The 20,821-nt window shown below is 38.3% G+C and overlaps 1 protein-coding gene across 1 annotated transcript in view; it reads right to left on the bottom strand.

Annotated features, from left to right (window-relative positions):
- The window catches only part of rassf3 (Ras association domain family member 3), a 52,771-nt gene that overhangs the window by 26,100 nt on the left and 5,850 nt on the right, over positions 1-20,821 (bottom strand). Inside the window, exon 2 of the mRNA XM_017494530.3 lies at positions 10,154-10,287. Coding sequence (XP_017350019.1) covers positions 10,154-10,287 — 134 coding nt within the window. The remainder of the gene's footprint in view (positions 1-10,153; positions 10,288-20,821) is intronic.

Raw genomic sequence — 20,821 nt, 5'->3', positions numbered from 1 at the left:
TCATCTAGATGGTTGCTTTAATCTGGATAGTTCTCAATGCAATCATCGTTGCATCTGGGGAATCAGCTGTTGTCAAAACCAAGAAACCTCGAACTGCAGAGAGCCTTCAGTCAAAAAGGGAAAGCGACAGAGCCGCATGTCTTTTGAGAGGTGGCGAAAACTCTGAAAGTAGACTGAGATCTGAAGGGATTGAAGAGTGATGCAGAGATGGCTTTTTTTCTGTTGAACAGGTTAGTGGCTCAATAGGTAGCAAGGTAACATTAGCGCACTTGTTTGCTTGATTCAGCTAGGTATCGAGTTTCCTATGTTTTTTTTTGTAGCTACGAGAGAGAGCAACTCACCTCTACTCCAAGAAAACCGTATCCGCCACCACCTCCGTCAAGTATTGGAGCTAATATACAACACATACGAATATCTCAGGTGTTGCCATGTCTCACGAGACAAATAAGCAACTGAAGCTTCATAAACAAGCCCAATATTATTATAGCCTGTTATGAGCCTGCAACACATTAAACTGAAACCACTCGCAGTTTGAAAAGCAAAAACAGAATTCATTTAATAAAAAACCATCAAACAGCAACAAAGTTTATAGGGAGGACAGGCACTATCCACTCATCTCTGATCCCCTGCATGCAGAATATGATTGAAGAGATGGAAAAGGAGATTACATTAGAACCATATCTACTATTAGTATATATGAGTATGTTATACTTGTTTTTTTTATTTGTTGTTATAACCGGTAATAATTGGAAGGGTGAAATACACTACAGCACTAATATTATTGTGATGCTGTGAGCAGACTGTGTCAATGCATTGGGGAAAATAGAGACCATAAATGTAAAAAAAAAAAAAAAAGGCACTTGTCAGATTTTACTAACAAGCAACCATATTTTTTAAAACAAGCCCAAAAAAGCGTAACCCGCGACCTGTAATGTTATCAAGCAACTTGAAAGAAGCCCAAAGTCGCGTATTATAAGCATAAAAAAGCAATAACTCCGCAAGTAACTTGCAATTTTATGTTTCAAACAAAGATGGTGATAGAGAAAGGCAAAAGTTAATTACTGCAGCTTTAATGTTCAGTAAATGCACTGATTTCTATTTTTGAGGCAGTCAATCCGTTCAAGTTTGAGAAAAGACACACTTTAACAAGGAGATGGCAATCCATTTATGAATGAAAATATTACATGAATAACTCCTCACTATGCGTGCATAATTCAACTCTATATGGCCCATAGTTTCTAGAATTGGTAATCAATTCTTCCCATACAATGTTAAAGCACAGACCACCTCCTGCTCATATGACAATTTGTCACATTCTGAGTTCATTAATGTGTGAAAGTATAACAGCCCACCTGCATACTGAAGCTGATTACTCATACTGTTAGCTATGCAGCAAAACTACTGGGTCAAATGCATGCAACATCTGTAGTGGATAAGGGCCAAAGCTAACCATACACCACAAACAACAGCTTTCAAAAGGTTTGTGACAGGACAGGGCTTTTTAAAACCCAACAGCATGAAGAAGGCCTAAAAATAACCCAGCAAAGAGAACAGCCAAACCAAAACTGGCCCCCAGCTCGTCCCTGGTCATTCACACTGTCCACTTAGACATTTGTTTATCATTAACATTCCTTCCATTTTTAAACATAATCTAAGTATGGTATGTGTCATTACATATATTACTTTTAGATTAAAATGTATACAAAATGGACTAACAAATGTACAGTTTTCTAAAATGTGCCCTGCTGCTTTAAATAAAATAATCTTGCAAGTGAAAGAAAAGCAGAAACTCAAATATCAAGCAGACAGAGTACAGTACGTGTGAAAAGGATGTCTCACTCAGCGGCCAACAATTTCCCAGCAGCAACACCGGCTCTGCTAAAACAATAGGATCTGGGAAAGTGTGTGTGTGTGTGTGTGAGAGAGAGAGAAAGAGAGAGAGAGAGAGAGAGAGAGAGAGACAGAGAGAGTGAGAGAGAGAAAGAGAGAGAGAGAGGGAGAGAGAGAGGGAGAGACAGATGAGTGTCCTGTGGCCACTAGCCTTTTTGGCCAGGAGCCATGGCCTTTGTTACACATTACCAACATTCCTTTGCTGGGAAGAGTGAATAATGGTATATATCATTTCATTCAGTGGCTCCATCTTAAACGATGTGTCATAAAGACCAACTTAAGTTACTCAGCAAACTGTGACAAAGAAATGCCCGTGGACACAGTGCTTTCAGCGCAGATTTCGCTCTTGTGTGGGATTGAGGTGTGCTGTATGAATTCTGGATTATTTAAGAGAGAACTTGATGCACATTATTCAAATGTAATTAAACTCTATGATATTTTCATCCTTCTCATCAACTACCTGATTTTTTGTGATAGTTATATTAAGAACATATAAAAGTTAAATGCCTGACACACGTGTCCTCACTTCAACTGATACTGATACTACATATTGCCCACAGGAATAGAGCTTCCAATAGACAATAGGATAGAAAAGAAAATGATATTTTTATAAAATAATCCATCTTAGATGAGTAATATCCATTCTATATCCATCCTAATATCCATGTTATTTTCCCCAAATATACAATAATCCTTATACAATAACCCTGGGTTTCAGTAATTCAAGAATGCACAGCAGAAATGATTATGGAGTTATTCTCCATCATAATAGAAGCATAATTCTACATAAAACTCATAATTCTACATAAAACTCATAATTCTACATTAAACTCTTGCAAGCACAATCTTTATTGACTGGTGGTCATGGAACACTTACAAATAACTGATTATTTTCCCAAAGGACATAATTATGATTGATAATTAGACTTAAGGCTAATGGTTACAAGACAACAAAGGTCACATAGACTGTGTCATAAAATAAAGAGATTAAACCTCTATTTAGGGGGAAAAACTGTAAGAAAATGATCTCTGCCATGCCTGTGAAATCTTCCTGCACGTGACCCTCATTCATTTTAAAAGCATTCACATATTTATCAGCTAAAGAAAGTAGTGACAGTGACCAAGACAGATACAGACCCCATCAAAGTTTTTCTAAACATAAATCACGCCTGGAAATCATAGTTTCTGAAGATTAAATAGACCCAGACAGGCCCAAAGACTCAATAGCAGGTAACTAAACCACACAAAAGAAATGGAGTCTGGGACATGTTCCATCTTGCCATTCGGTGGATCCATGGAGGATCAGTAGGCTTTTACGGCCTTTAAAAACTACCTGTCTGTCAGTCTCTGTAATCAAAAGCCCGTGTGATGTTCTGAAGGCCGCACTGTCTGCACATGGAGGAAGCAAAAACATACCTCAGTTTGGATCTTGGTTTTGAACCAAAAAAAAAAAAAAAAATGAAGTGAGACATTTCTTTCCAGTGCAGGTGCACTTTAAGGTAGTGTCAATAAACACAAGGATTCATTTGAACTGTACAGATTAAACACAGAAGTTTAGCCTTGATTTGACTTTTCATGGAGGGGAAGGATGAGGATTTAGGATAATAATGGGCTGTGCTTGCAAATTTGACCAGAGAGAAATTATGGAACCAATTATGGCATGTCCAAAACGGCAGGTCTTTTAGGGTGTTCCCAGTATGCAGTGGGTAGTACCTAGCAAAAGTGGTCCAAGAAAGAACAATCAGTAAACCGGTGACAGAGTCATGAGTGCCCAAAGCTCACTGATGCACATGGGGAGCGAAGGCTAGCCCGTCTGGTCTGATCCCTTTTGGTAGGTACTAACCACTACATACAGGGAACACCCAACAAGATCTGCCATTTTGGAGATGCCATGACGTGCCTTCTAGTCATCACAATTTAACCCTTGTCAACGTTGCTCAGATCCCAACGCCAAGAAAATGCTAGAGCCTAATCTGCTTTATGGTAGCTTCTTATACATGTTCACGGTCACAATTCACGCCGTATAACTACAAATGATTCACAGATTTTCCAATATTATGCATCAATTTTAAATACTTCACAATTGAACCGTCCTGCTATACGATCAGTTTAATGAAAACCTAATGGCACCAGTATGCACAGTGCAAAACAAGCAAAACAGTCCTGTGGTTTATGACATGAATACCTAAAAAAACCACAGTCCCTCAAGATGGAGGTCTGCGGTTCCTTCCTTTGGTATAGGTTTTACTGATGACCGAGTTAGCTTTCCTTAAGTATTAAAGTGAGGAGGTAAATGAAAGGTGAACAATCTTAACTTCCACCACTTAGCAGTTCTTAGGTTAACAGAACTGTTATTTAAAAAAATACTGCGCTACAGGATAACATGTCCAAAATCCAAACCTACTGCTGAGCTTTCTCCTTTTGGAGCTGAAGCAGCTGAACTTAATTCAGAGTGTGGTCAAATCTGGAAGCAATTAACAAGCGTTCTTTTCTACACACGGTGCAAGTGAAGTTAAATTTCCATGGAAAAGCAATATATTACTGCTTGATCTATGTGTAGCAACAGCAACACTCAGCTGTCTGTCTGTCAGGACCCAGACATTTCACTTCTTCTCTGTTTGTTCACGGACTGTCACCGTACCATTGTGCGTTCATTTAACCCTTAAATGCATGTTTCGCCAATCATTATTAGATATTCGGGTTATTAGCGACCCTATAGACTTTTTACAAGAAATGAATTTTAAAACAGATTTTATTTGACAATTTAATATTTTTTTCTTGTTATATTGTTGATTATAACTAGATTGAGGAATACTAAGAAGGTGGAGGTCTAATGTGAAAAAATATATGAGGGGGAGGGTACTGAATGACGTCCCGGGCCGCTAACAACCTGAGGTATGTGTTTAAGGTTGAACTTGATGCAAATTCAATATGTGGAGCTATAAACGGGGGAAAACTGTGCTGGTGAACGGCATTGTATGTGAAAGTAGGAGGAAGAGTGTACAGCATAACACACCACTGGGGATCATCCTGACAAGAAGACAAAAATGCAAGATTAATCCTGAGGATGGACAGACATTCTGTGACCTAAAAATGAAATCTTCCTGCTTATGCTTTTAAAGAAATGAGCACTGGAAAAATCATGTGGGCTCAGAGTGAGTTATGGACGAGTCTCTGACCTCCAGTGAGGTGAAGGGATGAATGTGTGTAGGGTTGCCAGAGATGAAAGTTGTCATTTAAAAATGAGTAATTAGTATTCCTTGTTGAAGAATGTGACTATCTTCCAACTTTCAAGACCTACTGAACAAAGTCAGTAGGTCTTGAAAATGACAATGGACAGAAATGAAGTTTTCCTTTTAAACAAATCTGTGAGGTCGTTTTAATATTAAAGGAGAAATCTGTACATTTTGTAACCTTCTGCTACCTGTGAGGTGGATTGCAATTGCAATGAATATATGTGTAGCAGCCTGCAAAAACTCTTCACTTAGTGACATTTTCTACTTTTATAGTTTTTAAAACGACAGACTTTGCTGAACTAAAATACAGTATGTTTATCTAGCATTTTAAAGTATATTATCAGCAGAAGCACTCAGTTTCAGCCCCGCCTATTATAAAGCTGTTTTGTTCTTAACTGACCCTACATATAGGTTTTTTGCTGGGGGCGGGGCTAGTTTCCAGGTCAGAAAAAATGTTGAAAAAAGACTGGGGAAAAAAAAATTTATTAAAAAAATAGAACAAAAGAAATACACTAGCCAGATCTACTTCATGGCAATATATTTTATTTTTAAGGTATCTTTAAAATGATGAGCTAAATTTTCCATAAATGCTACAGATGGCACCTTTAAACAATGAAACTGAATCTACATCTCACATCTGTGCCTAGCCATGCGGACTTGGCTTATCAAGGCTCATTATCAAGCTTCATCAACAAGGTAACTATACAGTAGTGTTACAGAACTATCCTAAGGGAAGAAAGAGAGAACCTGATTAAAATAAGATCTCCAGTGGAAACAGCAAAAACACCAAGGCCAAATCATGTTTTATATCTGGCAATATTATAAGAAATCTCTGCTAAAAATACACTGACAACCGTTTTACACATTATCGGGGTGATCAGTAACAGCGGAGACAAGCTGAGGACGTTTTACCGACAACCTCCAGATCTAATAATGACCCAAGCCTAACAGAATTAGTCTAATCAAATCAGTCTGACTCACATGAACCACGGTACAGTGAACAAAAGCAGAATAAAATAAACCCTCTAACCTCACATGCACACACATGCACACAAATATAAAAGAGTAAGCACAAACACAGGCTAAAATACATGCACACATACACACTTAAAAATACCTCAATATAACAAATGCAGACTAGAATATTCCTATATAGACAAACACAAATATAGTTTAAAACGAGTTTTTCATAGCATGACGTGACCCCAGAGACATTATTCAGTGACACATTAAAAGTATTCGCAGCCCTAAGAACATTTCCTCCACAAAATGATTTCCTTTTGTTAAAAAAATGAATCTGTCAGTTCAGTTCACAAAATGAAACAGATTTTTGTGGGTTTTTTGCATAGCATTAATTTATTCTGCGCATGAAAATATACACTGCACATGACACCCAATGCCTCAATTACTTGTCTTGCCAATTTAGAGTTTTTCAATCTACATTATCCAACAAAATTGCAGTTATCGCAGAGATTTTGTTTAAGGATTTCCAGCAATTTTAGATTTAATCTGGCAGTTTATTAGTGTACTGAATGCTGTGGGAAATATAACTGACATGATACATAACAGACCACCGTAGAGAAAACTAATTTCTCTAAAGACACACACACACACACACACACACACACACACACACACACACACACAGCCACACAATATGAAAGCTGGTTTGTGACTTCTCTGTTATGTAACTGTGCGGTTCTGGTGAGCATGTTTATGCAGCCTGGCTTCAACAGCCTGCCAGAAAATGGCACTTACAAAGAAAGATGAAATTCTCACCAAGATCAAACTCATATCCTCCTGCAATTTGTGTCCTAAGCTGGGACTTGGTGGAGCGTTCCTTTTTTTCAGAACACCAAGCCACAGAAACTCTTTAAGGTCATGCCAGTGTGCAAACCCTCTCAAGTTCCTAAATGTGTAATTTCAAGCTTGCCTGGGTTTTGACTCTTTTTTGACTGTCGAGCAGTTATGTAATGTACTGTATACAAATAGACTGCATGTGTACAAGCCAAAACATTTTACCCTGATGAGGGATGTTAACTGGGTTTGTCTGTTGGGAATGGAATGTGTACTCTTGTATCTTGTATATACTTTTGTGTGTGTGTGTGTGTGTGTGTGTGTGTACGTGTACACATGGTTGTGCCAGGCCCAAACTCCGCTCTGCATCCTGTGCCTGTTTCCTGATGGGAAACTCTCTCTTTCCTGCATCTGTTTGTATTCCTATCCCCTGGATCATAGTTACATGTCTGTCTGTGAGACTACATCAACAAAGAAAATCTGGTACTCACAAATTTTGAATTTGATTCCCCTGAAATATTATATGACAGTTCCAATGCATTATGTTAATTCTTTTTTTTCCTTTTTTCTTTCTTTTTTTTTTTTTTTTACCAGAGGCCAAAAAATGGGAATTTCTGCATGTTTTGGGTGCCAGTGGGATGCCAGCGGGATGCCAGCATTGAACCTATGTGTGTCACACTCCACAGTAGTGGTTAATGGATCATATGAAAGTAGACACTCGGGCATCTAAGAATTTGCAGTTTTTCAGCAGTATTTCTTTTTTTACCTGACCTACTACATTTAAAATTTAGAAGTATATTGTGGTGGTTGTATATGAGGTTTTACTATGAAAAAAGCTTTAGTTGTGAGGTCGGTTTTATCTCTGTACCAATCTTATCGTGGAGAGCTGTGAATTCTTTGCCCAGCATGGGGCTCTTACCCCTACCCTTTCCCATCACCCTTCTCACCAGCAGCTGAACACAGAGGCTGCTTGCTAATAACCCAGTATGGATCCAATGCACACTGCGCTATCTCATAATGCAATGGGACTGGCACGGAAGAGCCGTCAGAATCAAAAATGGAGGAATGCAGCGTGTCGGCTCTTTTAAAGTGTAAGTGCGAAAGTTACTAAAAGTTGTTCCTTGTTCCTTGTGGTTAAACCGTACTTGTTTAACAACACCTGAATAGACTGTTAACTTGTTGAAGGTTTAAACAAGAAAAAATTCATATACACACATATACTGTATCAGTGGCTGAGAAGTAAGTACTGAATTGAATGCAGTACATACTGTCCCAGAGACATGATACTCTACACACAGAAACCCAACAGTGTCCTGACTAATCCTATAATAGACTTGCAGTGATGAAAAACATAAAAACATAAAATTATATATATATATATATATATATATATATATATATATATATATATATATATATATACACAATTTGTATTGGCACCCTGTCCAGGGTGTACCCTGCCTTGTGCCCGATGCTCCCTGGGATAGGCCCCAGGTTTCCCCACGACCCTGAAAAGGATTAAGCAGTACAGAAGATGGATGGATGGATGGATATATAATTATATTACACATACCCCACTAGCTGACAGGATCTCTCTCTCTCTCTCTCTCTCTCTGAGAGAGAGAGAGAGAGAGACTGTGATACATTTTACATTCACCAAGCACTCACACAACCACAATTACTACAAATCTCTATCACATGAGTGTGTATGGCCTGGTTAGAGGGCGTCTTAAACACTGCAGGCCTTTCATTTAGTTTATATGAGCCAGAAGGAGATGGGCTGTTGTTTTCCTGCCTTCTACTGCAATCTCATACAAAAGCCATTTCTTTTATAGTTTTATCAGGTGAAATAACTACCAAAGCATGTGGTGTACATGTGTGTGTGTGTGCGTGTTACACTAAATAACAGATAATCACTCATGAGCTGAAGCAGTTTCAGCATATGCAGAACAGAGATAACTATATGTTTTAAACAGATCAGAAGTGCTCTGGCCAGGTCTTGGAATGAGGCACGGCTGCTACACACCCTCATACAGAAAAGCACAAATGCATCCTTGGAGCTCCTAATAACAGTTAAATGGTTTTAATGGTTTTCTGTAACATCAATAAATTATTTCTACTAATTACAGTTAACATAATAGGTACACTATGGTAATCCAATACTGTTAATATAATTTAAATACATCATAATATAAATATCATGAATGTTCTATCTGCTATGAAGGAAATACAGATATAGTCTCTGTGAGCTGACATAGAGAAGCCAGTCAAATGTATTATTTGAGCTTTGGCTCCCTCTTGTAGTCAGTGCTTGTTACAAACTCATAGGTGACCCCATACACTTTATCCCAAATTTTTATTTGTTGTTCAGTACCATTTAGATGTTTTTTCATCCCCATAGAGTGTGATATTAAGCAGAGGTGAACGATATTATAGTTATTATTTCATTATTTTCAGTGACAGCTGGTCATGATACTGAGTGGGATCAAAATTAATGCTTGTTCCTATTTTTACCCTAATGCGTTTCCTCTGTCATGATTGATGATGTGTTATGGATGTATCATTGGAAAGGGGTTACATTAATTGGTTTCACTGGACAACAAATCTAAGGTGTGTTTCACACAACTGTCAATGATTGGCTCTGTTGATTTAATCTACGGTGTGGCTGAGAAATAAATCAGCCCCAGCCTCTACTTTGCTAATGGTGCTATAGTTCTTGGTTCCACAAAAGTAAAAATGAAGCAGTTTCAACTCATTTGTTAAACAGTATATGAGACAAAATGGATGGATTTTTATGAAAGAGAGGGAGGGCTTAGCTTTGCTAGCCGGTTTATAACAGCCGGCCCTGGTTATTATAGTTATATGTTTGACTGCTTACTTAAATTGAACAGGTTTAAATCCTAATAATGAAATCTAATCATGATCTGATTATAAACCATTGCTATATACAGTATATATCAATAATTAGATTGGGGTCATAAAATAAATCTGTGCTGCAATCATCAAGGGATCTCTGTAAATCCCCTGGCATTAAACATCAGATATCCATCCATCCGTCCATCTTCTACCGCTTACTCCTTCTTCAGGGTCACGGGGAACCTGGAGCCTATCCCAGGAACCCATCGGGCACAAGGCGGGGTACATACTGGACAAGGTGCCAGTCACATCAGATAACCATTTCAAATCAAACACAGATTTGAGCATCAATTACATACAAACAGAAAACTTACACTGTGGGAGGCCTGGTTGTTGTTGAGATGGTCGTAACTGAGGGTACTCAGTGGAGCGTCACTAGAAGATCCATTCTCATGGCAGTCGAGTGTCACATGATCACGACACTGTACATGACACGTGTACTTACAACCTGCAGAGAGGAAAGGAGGAGAGGTGACATAACATAACCAACTTTCTCATATACAGGTGAGAAAAATCTGAATATCGTGGAAAAGTTCATTTTTTTCGTAATTTCATTTTCAAGCCTTTTTTTTGTTTTAGTCTTGATGATTACGGCTTACAGCTCATGGAAATCAAAAATCCAGTATCTCAAAGTTATTAGAATAAAGAATTTATAATACAATAATGCCGACCTGAGAAGAGTTTTAATCAGCTAATTAACTCAAAACACCTGCAAATCTCTCAGTCTGGTTCAGTACACACAACCACAATCATGGGGAAGATAAAAGTAAATGTTGCATTTCATTTGGAAATCAAGGTCCCAGAGTCTGGAGGAAGAGTGGAGAGGCACAGAACCCAAGCTACTTGAAGTCCAGTGTGAAGTTTCCACAGTCAGTGATGATTTGGGGTGTCATGTCATCTGCTGGTGTTGGTCCACTGTGTTTTCTCAAATCAAGAGTCAATGCAGCGTCTACCAGGAGATTTTAGAGCACTTCATGCTTCCATCTGCTGACGAACTTTATGGAGATGCTGATTTCCTTTTCCAGCAGGACTTGACACCTGTCCACAGTGCCAAAACTACTAGTAACTGGTTTGTTGAGCATAGTATTACTGTGCTCGATTGGCCAGCCGACTCGCCTGACCCGAACCCCATAGAGAATCTATGAGAGACACCAGACTCAACAATACAGACCAGCTGAAGGCTGCTATCAAAGCAGCCTGGGCTTCCAGAACACCTCAACAGTGCCACAGGCTGATCGCCTCCATGCCACGCCGCACTGATGCAGTAATTTGTGCAAAAGGATTAAAACTCTGACCGAGTATTGAGTGCATAAATTAACATACTTTTTAGAAGGTCGATATTTCTGTATTATAAATTCTTTATTCTCATATTTTGAGACACTGGATTTTTTATTTCCATGAGCTGTAAGCCGTAATCATCAAGATTAAAATAAAAAAAGGTTTGCAATATTTCACTTTATGTGTAATGAAACTAGAATATATGAAGGTTCCCCTTTTTGAATTAATTTATGGAAAAAACAGAACTTTTCCACAATATTATAATTTTTAAAACAGCTATTTTATAATTTTTTTTTTTAATAATACATTCATTCATTCATTCATTCATTCACCTTCAACCTCTTAAGCCTGGTCAGGGTAGCGGTGATACCCGTTCTCACTGTGCCACTTTTTTTTCTTTTTTTTTCTTTTTTTTGAGCAATTGAATTTTCGATTAGGAATTAAAAATCAATACAAGTACAAGTGACAAGTTAATTAGGCTTATAGGGCAGTATTCACAGTTGAGTTATGTGTGTCAGGCTGCAGATACAGACACAAATTCAGGTGAACAGCAGCTTTATTGTTCAAACCAGTAGACAAATCCAAAACAGAAGATAAGACGTAGTCAACAAACAGGAAGTAGTCAGGCGATGAGCAAACAGCATGAAGTAGACCGAAAGCATAAACCAAACAAGATCTGTAAACCAGTTAGACGATCACAACACTAAGGCTTTGTAATAACTGGTGAGAAACACAGCACGTATAGTTTCGCAAAAAAAAGTGTAAGCTGAAAGTCCTTTTATACTGTGAGGCTGTAATTGTGCACAGATGTGTGTAATCAGTAAGATGGTGAGTTTGAATGTGACAGTTTCTCTAGTTGCTGGGTGTTGCAGTTCATGGCGGCCATGTTTGTAGGCCACGTTGTACTCCGGTAGTGTAGTTGGACACCGTTTCCATCATGATGACATGCCAATGTGCATATAGTGCACAAATCCACATATCATCATATTACTGTTTTTTTATTTTTAAATTGTCTTTTGCTTTTAGTATGTTACACTGTACAGCAAAGAAAAAAATAACAAATGAATAAAAATAAAGAATGTTTCCCCTGATTTTTTTTGGGCTTAAAGGCAAGTGTTTATATCGAGAGTCTTGAATGATTCTACTCAAGAGAAAAAATATCTAGTAACCTCAAAGTCATGAACTATATACAGTTGATTTTAATAATCTGAAATGGTCGAGGGGAAAATCAACTTAAGGACCTGCATAACCCAACTCTGAAACAAGGAACTTTCCCTACATAAAAATTGATGATACAACTTTACAACTCCTATTGAACCCTGCTGTTTTTCAGGGTACATTTCCATTATATATTGGTAAACAAATATATAAATGTATAATACAGTTGATCTAAATCTGCAGTGTGTTCATTGTGGACTTACAGCTCAGGTAGTTGAGCTAAATAACCCAAAGTGCGAGGGTGACAGTTTGCATATGCAAACTCTTCAGAAAATGCAATGCGTACGTTCAGGCACTCCTATTTGCCAAACAAAGACTACAAAGACAATCCATATATCACCAATGAAGAACAAACTTCTTAGGGGGGAACATATATATATATATATATATATATATATATGTTAGACTTGTACTTTGAAGTGTTATTTGCCATCATCAAGCATGATTTAATTTTTTTTACATTTATCCTGTAGACCTGACAGTAGCAGAATGACAAGAATTTTAGATACTGATCATGCTCCCTTACCAAATTTAATCTTAAGCTCTTTGGAGAAAAGTTGCGACTTTCCCTACTGTCTTCTATTCTATATTCGGACATTAAGGCAAAATAATAATAATAATAATAATAATAAAAAACTAAGCATGCTTCAAGAAGTAGACTCTGTTCTAGCATGATGTACATAAGACTGCAAGGCAAGGATGTGGTACAGGACATCCTCAGTGTGTGCTGAGAAAAGTGATGTATACCAGCCCTCTCATGCAAAATGACAATCATGGCACTAGGCACAAGACACAGCAATGCAGCGACAAACAGAGAGCAGTCATGACGTGTCAGTCACCCCGTTATCACAACCTACCTGGCGATTTGCGCCTGAACTGTGGGGTAATTTTGCTAGAAAGTTTGCATACTGCTGCTCCCATTCCAGCCAAGCCTCTCCTCTCCTTTCTCTCTTTCCCACCTTCCCTCCCTCTCTCTACCCACTTAGCTCCGAGTCTGCTTGATGAACCTCCATCAGCCACAGCCTTATCAAACACACCAAGATGCTGTTAACCCTGTACAATAAAATGACCAAACAATCCCACAACTCTCTCACACTCAGTTCACTTTGTGATTTCCTCTCCCTCTCCTTCTCCCTCTCCGCCATCCTCTCCCTCTCTCGCTCTCTCACTCTTTCTTGATATGCTGAGTGGGGTGATTTTGCCTATCAAATGTTGTCTCTCTAGCTAAGCAGTGATGGACACAGAGGACAAGCGGAGGTGAGCAGTGAGAGAATGTTTTTTGTGGGCTAAAAGTGAATTAGCTGAAGGAAATGACCCATCCATCTCACGCATTTTGAGACTTTCAGAGAAAATTCATTAAAGATGCAGTTTGTCATCATTTGGTCTAGTTGGTCTAGATCTATTAAAATGTGATTTGCAATATTGCCATGCAAAGGAAATAGCTAGTTTGTTCAATTCAGGCACTTGGCCCAGAAATGAACCACGCCAGGAACAGAGCTGCTTAACTTTGCACTTTTTTTCTTATACATAACTCACAGAGTGCCTTTTATAAGTATTCATCCCAATCAACCAGCCACTCCCCCCTCCCCCAACCCAACAATAGACATGCATACAGCCTCACATCAAAACACCTGAGTAATATCTTAGTATTTCTGCTCCTGTACAGTCATTAAGGATCCAAAGAAAACCCACAGTTTCAGGTTTTTCCCACTGTGTGTGTGTGTGTGTGTGTGTGTGTGTGTGTGTGTGTGTGCCACCATTTTTCACACTCACAATCAAGTACATCCTGAATATTATATCACGCTTGTCTGAGTTTAGTCAACACCCTGCCATACCCCCATTCTACACACACACACACACACACACACACACACACACACGAGAGAATGGATTTCTGAGTTTAATACCTTACCATTTCTCTGTACCACCCGGTACAGAGATGCTGCTGATGTTCTACTTCAGTGAATCAGTAACAGTGGTGCTCTCAAATACACTCTAGAGCTGTTGTTTCTGTGCAGATTTTTAGATATTTTTCTTTTTGTGTTTTAATAATTTGATTTGGTCTGTCTGGGGTTTTGGTCTGGGGTTTGGCTGGACATGTTTTGGATTGTAAAGTCAGCTCTAAGTCCAGTTTGCTGAGGAGGCTTCTTTCTGGGGTAAGCTCCTGGTATCTCAGTGCTTTGTGATGCAGGGTCTCTGTATCACTATTGTTTTGGGTGGACATGGAATTTAATGGCTCTTTTTTCAATTTTAATTATTAGCGGGTACTGTTGTAATTCTGCTCTGCAGGCATTATTTAGAGTTTTTTGTTGTAACTGTAGTATATTTTTGAAAATTTCTGCCTGCAGAGTCTCTATTGGGTGTTTGTCCCATTTACTGAACTCTTGGTTTGTAAGTGGTCCCCAGACCTCACATCCATAGAGCGTAATGGGTTCAAGAACAGCTTCTGATTGGGATGTCAATTTTGATATTTTTCTTAATAGCGTAAAAAGCTCTTCGGGCTTTTTCTCTCAGGTCGTTCACAGCCTTATTGACCTTTCCTGTGTTGATGCTGTTTATACCGAGTTATGTGTAGTTCAGAGTGTGTTGAAGGGGCATGTTATCTAATTTGAAATTATGATGTTGGTCTTGACGACTGTGTCCTTTTCGGAATATCCTTATTTTAGTCTTTTTTGGGTTAACTGGCAGAGCCCATGTCTCACAAAAGGTGTGCAGGAGGTCTAGATACTGCTGTAGACCTTCTTTTGTGAGTGACAGCAACACCAGATCATCTGCAAACAAGGAGGAATTTGACTTCAGTGTCTAGTAGAGTAAGACCGGCTGTTGCAGACTGTTCCAGAGCCCTTGCTAGTTGTGCACATATACAGTACAAATGCACTCTCTTTTCTCTCTCTCGATTAAACACACCCTCACACAGTTTTGCTCTCTAGGGCAATCAAAAAGTACTGCTTAGTCCTGGCAATAAATGCACTTCCCATAATGTGGAAGAGACGGTACTATTGATCAAGACCTCTCTGAGTAAACTCAGCACTCAGCACTCACTCAGCACACTGAAAATGGTGTTCGAGTCCTGTGTAGTTGTGAGTAACACACACAAAGCTTTTCACTTAGTAAAAATAAAGGGCATGACAGATTCTTGTGAAACTGCATTTATGGAGATGTTGCTTCTGAGACGTGCGCCGAAAATAAATACGCATAAATATACTTCAAGCAGAACATGTTCTTGACTCAACACTCATTTTAACCAGTCACTGAGATCCGATGTCATTAGTACAGGTTTCCTACACCTTCCACTCCTGAACCAGTTGGAAGGTTATTGTGTAGTTCTTATTGTGTAGTCTTAGTTCATAATATTAAGCAGAAACTGATGTATCTTGACAGGTGGCATGTACTGAATTCAATCCGTGCATCTGAACTTTATTTATTAACTATATTTAAAATATCTGATCAAATCTACAGGCTACCAACTTGTATGAATACCACAAGTTATTTATTGGTATAAAAACCCCAAATCCTAGTCTAATTGAGCTGAAAAAAAAATATTTTATCTGTGGATGGATTTAATTTCTTTCCTTTGGACTATATTCATAAGAAACAATTCTTTTTTTCCCTGTTCCATCCCTATTCCTAAGCTCTTATGCAAATGATTTATGCAAAGTGTGAAGCCATGTTAAAAAACATAGCCTAACGTCAAGTGTTAATCAAGGTCTTGTGTCTACTTGTGTTGGGACATTTGTAAACGTCTGTAAAAAACCTTTTAATATACTTATTTTACATTAACAATTACAAGGGATATTATTATCTTACTTACTTTATCTTACTTGACTTTTTCTTTAAAAAAAAACAATCTGTAATTGGGTTTACAATTTAATTTGAATAGTTAGCCAGGTATCCTTAAATGTTCCATAACTGTATGACTCCCAGCTTCAAGGGTGCTGGAGCCAGTTGTAGTAGTTTTGTCTTTGCTTCAAGATTTTCTCTTAACTGGGCAACTCAGCATGGTGTGATTTGATATACACAGGGACGGGGATCCCTGGCACGCAGGGGGGAACTTGCGGAACAGAGGCCGCGTTCTTCAACATAATAGCGTACTAGGCGCGGTGGATTGCTTGTGCACGTGTTTACCGTGTTCACTCGTTCATCTTCAATAAATGTTTTATTCTGATCAGAGTCACTTTAGTTTAAATGACTAATTATTTTGGGAAATAGAACCAACTAAATTCATTCGAAAAAATGAATGGTTACACACAAGAATAACTGTAGAAGTGTCACAGGGTCACAGAGGAGCCTGGAGCCTATCCCACACTCAGGGCACCCTGGACAGGTGTATATATATATATATATATATATATATATATATATATATATATATATATATCCCCTCATGCACCATATATCCTTGCCATTGCTGCACATGATGCCATCCTAGAAAAAAAAGGGTTCCTCAGGGATTAATTGTATAGTTAACTGCTGTAACTCTTTAAATAGACTCTAGTCATAACCTTATCTAAATAGGGCAACCATCTGTTGTACACAAAGTTTCAATCGAAAACCCTTTAGAATAGAGTACAATAGACCTCTTTAGAAAGCTAAGAACCCTTCCTTACCCAATGAACCCTCAAAGAACTCCTTTTTTTATGAGTATTAGTATTCTACATAAAACTTTTAAGGATTCCCACGGAGAGACAAATCAAGTAACCTTTAGGATGTTAAATGGAATTAGATACATGGATAGCTAGCATGCTCAGTGTAGCATATCAAGGAATTTGTCTCATTTACATAAGCTGAAATGCATAGCCACATAACAGCCTTTCAACTGGTGCTTCTGGGGGGTTTTTTTTTTTGAGTGGTTCAAATATGAAGAGTATGAGGAACACACTGCTGACATCACATTGCAGTGACTGGGTGAAAGGAATGATGATCCAGGAAGAAAAATCTGTATTCCTGTAAATCTCAATCTTGCCTTCCTTGAACAGGTGTGTGTGTGTGTGTGTGTGTGTGTGTGTGTGTGTGTGTGTGTGTGTGTGTGTGTGTGTGTAAGTAAAACCTTGCTCTGGGGCACACCTGTTACTTCTCCATCAAATACTGTCTTTTTCCTTCAACTGTTTTTTCCAAAATCACATACAAAGCTGTCATAGAGAACCTCTGGGGCAGTGGTATTCAACTAAAATTTATGAAGGCCCATTTACATAAAACTCTCTTTCTTGCAAATATCCAGATAAGCAACTATCATGACAGAATGACCTTAATGCTTAATCATTAATGTTTCGTTTAAGGCTGTAAATAAGACAATTTGATGCTATGACTTTGGACTAACATCACAGACTTTTTGGGAGAATTGTTCTAAATGCATACTTTTTTGTCCAATCATCTTCAAACATTCTTTTTGTCGTTTTTTTTGGGGGGGAAAAAGTCTTTAAGACTTAATGTCTCTAGCCATGTAGCTACTCTCTGGTCTAATGAGCTGCCTTCAGCAGCATGCAAGTGTTTTTCACAACAGAGGAGCTGCTACAAAAGCAGATCATGTTTAGTTTTCTAAAAATGACAACTAGAGCCTAGAGTATTTTTCTATGATTTGGCAAACCCATCCTTGTACCAGTGAACTTTCCTTTTGACTAATACAGATATGATGTCCATATTTGCAGATCTAGCCAGGAATAGAGATTCCTATAGGCTCATCTAGCACCCTTCTTCTGGGACAACCTGAATGAGGAATTCCACATGCTCCAGACATCATTCCTCTCGGCTCCTGGCAGACTGGCCTCCTAATAGGCTGATGAAACAACACCAAACTGCTAAACAAAGGGCAGGTCACTCAGTCGCCCATCAATTCTTCATTGTTCTCATATCACTCTTCAGTCACAGATCATCCATTGAGGAAGTTCTCAGGGTTAGAAACTGTATTTGGCAGGTTACTGTGAGCCCATTCGCACATGGATGTCAGACACATACCACTATTTAATCTTTACCTTTAACCTCACTCTCCAGAACTGAGAAACTGTTGTTCTGAAACGTATTGTGTCTAAAGCCTGGGATAGTATGAATCAGCTGAGAACACACAAAATGTCGTAATGTCATTCATGTAATGTAATTATTTTACGCCAAGAAACAAATCAAATACTCTTGAAGAAATTACAATGACAGTAATAGACAAAATGTATTTTGATCTCCAAATACAATTTGAAGTATGTAGACAGGACTAGCAGCAAGAGGAAAATGATGTGAGTGCTATGGCATGGAGATAGTGCTGAATGGATCCTGACCTGGATCACTTGCGATTAATGGCTGTTTCTGTTTCATCAGTTGCCTCTGTTACATGAAATGGGTCTGCAGTGGTGTAACATACAGTATACAACAGACTCTTCGAACAGAGTTATTTCCACCATTCGTGTTACTGCGCATGGTGAACCAAAGGGACATGAACTCAGTTGAACACAACCTGTTCACCTCATCATCATCATGATAATGCTGCCACTGTGCCTCAACTGCTCAGTTGTATAAATTAGATAAATCTAAGTCGCTCTGGATAAGGGCGTCTGCCAAATGCCATGAATTTAATGTAATGTAACTAATATGGCTTGACGCTTGTCACTGTAAGTGCCATCTCTTCACAGAATAGAAAATAAGTACTAAATTATGTTCCCTTCAAAGTGGAGTGGTACCTTCAAAGGTACATCTTTTGTATTTTTTATTATTTAACTCTAAGAGGAACTAGACTCAAAAGGGACGCCATACTCATCTGAGTGACAATGGATAGTGCGATTATAAATAATTCCCTTCTATAACTGTGTACTACATGGTCAAACAGTACTAAATTCATTACAGTTTTAACATAAAGTCTATTTTGTTATTCACTGTTCACTGATGGAGACTAGAGTGCAAAACTATCATAGCATAACTGTTCATATGAAATGTGATCCAAAGCCATCTTCATGGTTTTTAAGTGGTGCTATCCTCAGTAATCTAATGTACAACATTACCATGTCATATGAATGTCATTTTAACCAACTGTAAAGATAAATTTGTAATAATTCTAACATACTGGACAGAAACAAATCAGCCAACACATTCCTATCTTATGTTGGGCATTTGAAAGGACAGTTGCACAGGTTATAAACTGATATACACTGACAGTCAAAAGTTTTTATTATAGTTTAATTACTATCATTCCACAGACCTAGCTAAACAGTACAGAAGAGAAATTAAAATGGAATCCTACATATTTGTGGACTTATTATCAAGTGCTAGTATTAAGTGTAAGACATACATATAGTGTGCTACAAGTACCTAATAAGAGTGATAAAGACTTCAGCATTTTCTAATTGAATTAGTTCTACACTGTTCCAGTAAAATAAAGTAATTTCTAAACAATTAATAATAAACATTTACTGATTCACATATACCTATTCCTTGGGTACATTTTCCATTTTTAGTGTATGTAATATGAAGTAATTTAAACAAAAATGCTAAAATATAGGGTGTTAAAAAACTTTTGCCTGGCAGTGTATAACCTAGATGTCAAAAAGCAGCTCTCTGTGTGGCGCCCGTTTTTAAAGCATTTGCATGATTGTCAGTTTGCAATCACCAAACAGAATTTTTTTTCTGTTTGAAATATATAAAAATACAACACATAAAAGTATATTGATAGAACTCATATATAGATTCCTTCCAGAATCATCAATTACAAATTGCAAAAGAGTATCTTGTACTATGAATAAGATGATACTTAATATTGATGAGCACCGTCAATGTTAAGCTGTTCATGGCAACAGACTGCAATTTCCCCTGATAGATAAATACAATACGAACCATCTGAAATACTCCATACGCAATATTTCAACAGATTAAACATGGCTCTACAGTCTTGACTTGGTCAGTGTTGTATTCTAAAAGAGAAATCTCAATAAGAAACTTTCTGTTTAGCCAGCTATGTGGCCACATGTAGAGATCCTGCATGGTACTGGACTCACCAGAAAGCTTCCACAGAAGGCTGTGCTCCATTCGTCCGGAGCGGCGCATCACTTTGGAGAAACAGTAGAAGAACACGGTTATTTTCTTCAGGGTCTTGCTGAAGCCTCTCCTCAGTGCCATGACTGACACAGCAGCCCCAAAAAAGCTCACACAGAAGTCCAAACACATCGGCGTGTCCAACGCATGTGATAAGCAAGTGCTTTGGCCATAGAGAATTGCTGTCTTTCCCTCTATATTTTTGTTTCTCTGCCTCTCTGTCTACAGCCTCCCTTCATAAGAATCCCCTGCTCAAGTGTGTGTGTGTGTGTGTGTGTGTGTCTGGGACCCCATGGCTTTCTATTCTGCTCAGTCAGGAGGCTGTCCATTGTGGTCCATCATTATGCGGTCACAAAGCAGTGTGTCTTATTTAGACACACCGTCACTGCTGCTACACAAACAAGCAGATGGATATTAGGGGAGCCAACAGGTGGGTGTCAAATAGCAAGACACAATGCAGACGAGCCAGAGAAATGGCT

The sequence above is a fragment of the Ictalurus punctatus genome, chromosome 19, assembly GCF_001660625.3.
Source record: "Ictalurus punctatus breed USDA103 chromosome 19, Coco_2.0, whole genome shotgun sequence".
Taxonomy (NCBI): Eukaryota; Metazoa; Chordata; class Actinopteri; order Siluriformes; family Ictaluridae; genus Ictalurus; species Ictalurus punctatus.
Note: the sequence above shows the minus strand (reverse complement) of the source record. Positions and strands in the feature narration are given on the sequence as shown.